Genomic DNA, 7,049 nt, shown 5'->3' on the forward strand with positions numbered 1-7,049 from the left:
ATGGACTTAATGCATACATATTATTAAAATATGGGCTATAACAGTTGTATTGATGTATAGCAACTTGAAATGCTCCCACAAATGGCACTACAGCATGTTAAAAAAAAAAAAAAAAAAGCTCTGGACTTGATTCTATAGTAAGTCTTAAAGGGTTAAATAAATATCGTCAAATAATCGTGATCTCAATTTCAGGGAAAATAATCGTGATTATCATTTTTGCCATAATCGAGCAGCCCTAGCAGACAAGTCACATGTTTAGACTGCTACAAACTCGGTACATGGTGTACAAATGACTGCCAAGGTATCAAGTGGCAAATAAACAGTTCCACATGGTGTAACTTAAATGTCACTCAAATGTCAAATCACTTTCATTACCAAAGTAACTTTTGATATTGAGGTTTTGCAGACATGGGCCGCTATGACGCTAACTTGTATCACACTATGGATGTGTGACAACTTAAGATCCAGAGAATAAGGCCCCAGGTTTACAGAGAGGATGGTGGCCATCTGCCAACCACTAGTCATGAGGGGGGGAAAAAATCAGTTGTGTGTGGCAGAAGGGTGATGGCAGAAAATAAGGCCTCGGTCATGCAGGCCAAGACACCACTCAGTGATCCCTGGTTAACCACCTGTCACTTGGGGAAAAATGTGTATACCTCCAGCAGCCTCCTTGTGCATGTATGCTTTGGTTGCCAGTGTATTGTGGTTGTAGTTTAAATGTAAGTGACCGACTACTAACAGTCTACTAGCACTGTTGAGTTGTAGTGAAACTGAAGTGACAAAAATTGGAAATGGATGCAACCGTCAAAGTAAAACCTGTGTATCAGAGCTGCAGCTTACCTTTAGGGTGGACCTTCCCAATTTTACTGTTTGCACTTTTTAATGTTTTACCTCTGCCCAACTAATAGACAGTGACTGTTTGCAGGTCAACATAATATACTATAGCCAACCCTGGCAGTCTGCTAGCAAACAAAGCAATCACTAGGATGTTTTCGGTGCAGCACTTTGCCAGTAATGTCAGCAGCACTTTGCCTTGCAGCCTTGATGACCAGCACATGACCTTTTTTTTTTTTTTTTTTTTTTTTTAATACATGGTTGAAGTTCTGGTTAGATTGGCTCGCGTACATGCACAGAATCTGCATAAGAGAACAACAAGCACTGGCAGCTACAGTCCATAGCAGTGCAGCTGGTTTCTGACTGGGATGAGGAACTCTCTTTAAAGGCAGCTGAATGAAGTACCTGACAGTGGATGAACTAACTGGCTGCACCAATCAGATGTACACTGTTAAAGTAGCTTTATACAAAATAGTCCAAGAATAAAAATAAGGAGCTGAAAATGAATGTGTCATGTTTAACTCTTTTAAATTAATTTTGTGTTTTCTTACATTTCAGGAGTGTTGTTTCCCCTGGTTGAAGACGGTACTTTCCAACCAGACTCTGCATTACCATTGCGCCCATGAGGTAACGTCAGGACTTACCGGCCCCTCATTATCACCCTTGGTCCATCCATTTCCCTCCCCTCTGACCCTTCCTTCCTTGCACCTTCCCAACCATGGGCCAAAAGATCTCTGGAACCATTAAGTCAGTCGACGTACGTGGAGAGCCATCATACAGGCCTGTTCGACGTGAACTGCGGGGCCCAGATTTCTGTCGGCCACCTAGGCTGGACTTGCTGCTGGACATGCCCCCTGCAAGCCCAGAGACTCAGCTTCAGCACGCCTGGAACCCTGACGACCGATCACTCAATGTCTTTGTTAAGGAGGATGACAAGCTGACGTTCCACAGACACCCTGTAGCACAAAGCACAGACTGTATCCGAGGTAAGGTGGGATATACAAGGGGCCTCCATGTATGGAGGATTCACTGGCCAGCCAGACAGAGAGGCACCCACGCTGTTGTGGGAGTGGCCTCTGCTGAAGCGCCTCTACACTCGGTGGGCTACACAGCCTTGGTGGGCTCAGACTCGGAGTCCTGGGGCTGGGACTTGGGTCGGAACAGACTCTACCATGATGGGAAGAACCGGCCTGTTTCCACATCAGCACCCACATATCCCTCTTTCCTGGAGCCAGATGAATCGTTTGTGCTTCCGGACTGTCTGACAGTGATACTAGACATGGATGAAGGCACGCTGAGCTTCATGGTAGATGGACAGTACTTAGGAGTGGCTTTCAGGGGGCTGAAGGGCAAGAGACTCTATCCTATCGTCAGCGCTGTGTGGGGGCACTGTGAAGTGTCGATTCGTTACGTTAACGGACTAGATCGTAAGTACAACACTGTGTTTTCTGCACTTTAATCTTTGAAATTATTTTTCTGACAGGCTGGCACAAAAGGTTCTGTTCAGTAGGGCTGGGCCATATCATACCGTTCACGGTAATACCGGTATAATGTTGGGCAACGATAAGAAAATGCCATAGAATATGGGTAAAACGCACATGCACAGTGCCTTTGTTTTCATATGCACATGGCGGGAAAAACATGGCAGCGACAGAGAATGAAAAAGGCGAAAGCGGATCGTTGAATGAAACGGATGAACCAGAATTGGTTTGTAAAAATGCTGCAACTTCAGTGATGTGGAACTGGTTTAGCTTTCGTCCGTCAGATACACAACAAAGCACTATTTTTGGTAGCGCATGCTAGCGGGCCGTCGTTATTACCTTGTTTTTTGGAAAATGCGGAACACTTAAAATCAATCCTTTGATTTTTCTGAAAGTCGACAGTGCCCCTTATAATCCCGTGTGCCTTATGTATGAATTCTGGTTGTGTTTACTGACCTCAAAACGATTTTATGTCGTACATGGCGCTGGAAAATCTGTCAAATGTTTTAGTACGACTTTGCTGAGCTACCGCTTGATGGATTGTTGGAGCATTACGGCTACCGTAGTCAGGAGCCTCACGGAGTGATACATACTGTGCTTCAACATAATATTACCGTATTGTGTGTGTGTGTGTGTGTGTGTGTGTGTATAACCGCTTAAGTTTTGTGGATATTATACATGGTTATGCTGAGGATATGTCGGCCAATTTCCACTGGAAATGCTTTTTGGTTAAACTGTCAGCAAGGAATTTGCATTTGCACTGTTAAATTTTTATATAACTTTAATGCACATAAAAAAACAGCTGCTTGTTTAAGTGAAAATACATTGATGTTTTTTTTTTTTGCACTAATAAAGTTGTGGAGTTGTAAAGTATTTTGTCTAGTGTCAATTATATCGTCAGTTATAGCGTTATCACAAATTTTCGAATGTATATCGTGATAAATATTTTTGGTCACATGCTCTCCTGTTCAGATCAGTTTTTGTTTTTTTTGTTTTTTTGTTTTTTTTGTTTGTTTTTTGTTTGGGATGTAGAACAAGTTCACTATGAGTCGTCTAAATGCAAATTCCCTCAGAGCAAGCACTAAGTGACTGGGAAGAAAAAACTCCCTTTTAAAAATAAGACAGCTCTAGCAGAACTAGGCTTAGGGAGGAGCAACTGCTTGCTGTGACTGATTGGTGGGTGAGGGGAACACATGGAGAGATGAAGAAAGTGTTGCAACAGAAATGACATAGGAAAGGAAGATATAATTTCTTTCCATTCCCTTTACGGTCTTCAGTAATCTCCAGCATCTGCTTTTACCTTCTGCTGTTTGTTTTCTGACAGTGTTGAGCTTTAATACTGTATAATTTATCAAAACATGTTACATAGCATGCATTTAGGGGAGCACTTTCCAAAGTGAGACTGGCACAAATTGAATGTCTTGACTTTTCTGCTTAATTCTTGTTTAAGTTTTGCATGGGCTTCTCTTACTAGAGCTCATGCAGCTTTTTAGGTTGTCTGTGGACTGCTGTGTTGATACCTACTTGAACTTAATTTGTAGTCAGCATGCACACACAGATTTGAGTTTCATATATATATATAGAAGTGTAATAACTTTCACGGCGTGAAAAGCACATAACTCGTAGCTCTCTACCGAGTCGACTAGAGCCCGTTTTGCTGATTGCATTTGCATCGCTGCAGAAATGCGGAGAGTTGGATGTGTTGGGCAAATTTTCCACACTGTGGATATGTAATGTTTATGGCTGCAAATCAGGAAAGACTTCTATTTAGAGCAGCTCATTAGGGCTTCAGTGACCCAGGGTGTGATTTGTGCTGTAACATCTTGGAGTCCAGCGAAACTGGGAGAGGAGGGAGCAATTCTAGCAAAGGCATGTTTATCTAATATTTAATACACGAGTGATGTGGAGGATTAACCATTGGTAATAGTGTGGATGATTTCCAAGTGCTTATAACATGTGTTGGCTCTCAGGATATATGGTTTGAGGCAGTTAGAAATGCTCAATGAATTTCCATCTACAAAAAGCCCACAATAGGAGGGACTGCTGCTTTGTTAACCACTAGGAAGCAGCTGAAAGATGTCTCTGTACTAAAGCGTGCTATTCATACTTCATTTGTGGCACTTTCATACAGACTTCAACTTTCAGACACGCAGAAGGCAAACATCCAGCTCTGTCCATTTCACTGCTGTCCCAAACTTAAACATAGTGAATGTGCGTGCGTGCGTGCGCTGGCTTTGTGTGTTTTCTGTTAAATGTCATCATTCCCTAACCCAGAGACTGGAGTCGGCTCAGATTGCGTAACAGCCCTGCCCTCAGTCAACCCTCCAGCTCTTGCCTGCATGTGGCGCGCAGGCCCAAAACAGGCCGGGGGCGTTGCCAACAGTGTGGCACGGACGCCGTGTCCATGGCTGTGAGCCATGTGTGGACAGCAGACAGTTGAGGGGGAGCTCTGGAGGATTTCCCAGTGTGCTTCTGAGTTAAGCGTCTAGCCTTGAATGGTGAGAAACTTAAGGTTAAAGTTGGCTCTGTGAACAAAACATGCCACAGTACATCTGTCGTTACATCATGACGATCACACTTGTTGCGTATATATGATAACATTTTCCCATCTTCGTGTGAAGGTGGGATTTGGCTAGTGTGAAAAATATGTTAAAATACTAATGTGGTCTGTGTAAGGATTAGGCATGGCACTTTTCTTTGACTAGTTTCAGTTCACAACTCACTGTATGCTAGTCCTTTTTATATCAGTGATAAGCCCTTGGACAGCTAGTAACATGGTTGAAACGGAGAATCCACTTTAAAGTTGTATGCTATCAAAAAGAGGGATTTCATTGAGTGTTCTGAATGTATGGATCCACGGCTGAACGTGAAGCTGCTGTAATGTCCGGCCCAGACCAAAGGAAATCTTGCTTTGAAGTGTTAACATTTACTGCCGTTTTCAAAAAGTGAGTACAACACAGCCCCGAACTTTAGAAGGTCGAGGTATTTCTTCTCTCTGTCCTACAGAACATTTGGTCAATTGTTTTTATTGTCAATATATGGCGACACATTTAAGCAGCCGACTGTCAGCCAGTGGTATCATTCTTTTAATGTAATGTGATTTCAGAGTTCGGTCACAGCGATGATCAGTGGAATGTCCTGAGGATATAAGCTCGGCTGTCTCAATTGTCCACTTGGCCCCTCAGTTAGGTCTAATAAGAGGATGTGGGTATGTGGTTGTATGGTGTACAGTTTCCCACATATAAGAGCTCAATGTGTTTTGTTTTGTCTTTTATTTTTATTTTTTTTGGGTGGGGGGGTGAAAAGTGTGAAAGCCACACCACAAGGCTCAGGCCTTTTGGAGGTCGTTTGATTGTCGGGTACTCTGTGACTAAGGCTGTCCAAAAAAACAAACTATTCTAATCAACAGTAAAAATTACTGTGGGATTAGATATTCATTCATTGCTGTCTTTCATGATTGTTGCCTATTTTTGTGCGTGATACTATTTGAAGTTTTGGCATCATGACAGCATCGTTTGGGACTAGAAAAGATAAAGGACTGGTATCAGGAGCTGCCGTCCTGCAGGTGGTACTCCTCATTCAGCAGTGATGATGGTGATCTATGCGATGGATGTAAAAGTTAAAAACATGAAATGCTAAGATGAGTTTCCAAAAATACCTACTCGGGTAAATTCTTTGCGGCAACATAGACCTAATCGCATATAAGATGTAGCTAAAAGGTGTGCCAGTATAGCATGGAAGTGACTATACAGCAGTCTGCACTGGTCTGTCAGGAATGGATGTGCTTTTAGCAAGTAAATTGTTAGTGATTCTCATTAGTTTAACTCTCAGAACATTTATAGTTTGTTTTCTATTGACGAGCTTCATTAGTCTTTGCAAAAATAAACCGTTTGTTTTCATTTTCATTTTGCTTCTTAACATTTTAAATTATAGATTAATGATCCATGAATCGACACAATCGTACTCCCATTTGTCTGCCTGGTATATCGTGTTTTTGTCTGTTGAGTTTGGAAGTCTCAAATGTTCAGACGAGCCTGTGTTGTGGCAGATTGCACATGGGAGATCAGTGTATGATATTAGACACAAAGCACATCTCTCTGATGTAGAGAAGAATAGAAGCGTCAATATGTATGCTCGGAGATGTCAGTGCTCCCTTATTCCTGGGTCTCGCAGAGGATTCACTGATTGTTCGCTTTCTTGGTTTTTCATGTGTCATGTAGTTCTTTCATTCCTTTCTTCCCCTCGTTCTACCCCCACTTGGACTCCTTTGTTCTTCATCTCACTCCCCAGGAAGCGAAAAGAGATGAGTATCCTTTTACCCTTCTCCTGTCTGTATTGTCCCTTAATACCCCACATTAAAGCAGTTTTCTCATCCTCACAGACTCCACGCCAAACTTTGGCCTTGAGTCCCAGATACAGTTGAAAGCCACACCTACTGAGACGGGATTTATTTGTTTATTTATTATTGTTATTATTTTGATTATTTATTATTTTTACTTTTTTAAATCACTTTTATACCTGTAACTGGCTATCATGGTGTCACTGGATTTTGGCCTGATCTTTCTATCAACCACACCAGGCCTCATGATACCACAGTCTGTGTAATGGCAGCAATTTACACCACATAAGAAGGGGTTCAGACATCCTGCTGACATGCATGTCCACCCCTGGTTGTAAATCAACTGTGTTTGCCTCCAATTCTCATTGTGTTTCATTACCTCCCTCCTGTTTCAT

General features: G+C 42.3%; 1 protein-coding gene across 4 annotated transcripts in view; it reads left to right on the top strand.

Moving 5' to 3' along the window:
- Positions 1–7,049, top strand: part of LOC102213484 (SPRY domain-containing SOCS box protein 4) — a 58,230-nt gene that overhangs the window by 40,987 nt on the left and 10,194 nt on the right. For all 4 annotated transcript variants that reach the window (XM_005738359.2, XM_005738358.2, XM_005738360.2 and 1 more), the window contains one exon: positions 1,393–2,261. In XM_005738359.2, the coding sequence (XP_005738416.1) occupies positions 1,553–2,261 (709 nt within the window). In that variant the 5' untranslated portion in view covers positions 1,393–1,552. The remainder of the gene's footprint in view (positions 1–1,392; positions 2,262–7,049) is intronic.

Source organism: Pundamilia nyererei, unplaced genomic scaffold (genome assembly GCF_000239375.1).
Source record: "Pundamilia nyererei isolate P.nyererei 1_Seehausen unplaced genomic scaffold, PunNye1.0 scaffold00083, whole genome shotgun sequence".
Classification (NCBI taxonomy): Eukaryota; Metazoa; Chordata; class Actinopteri; order Cichliformes; family Cichlidae; genus Pundamilia; species Pundamilia nyererei.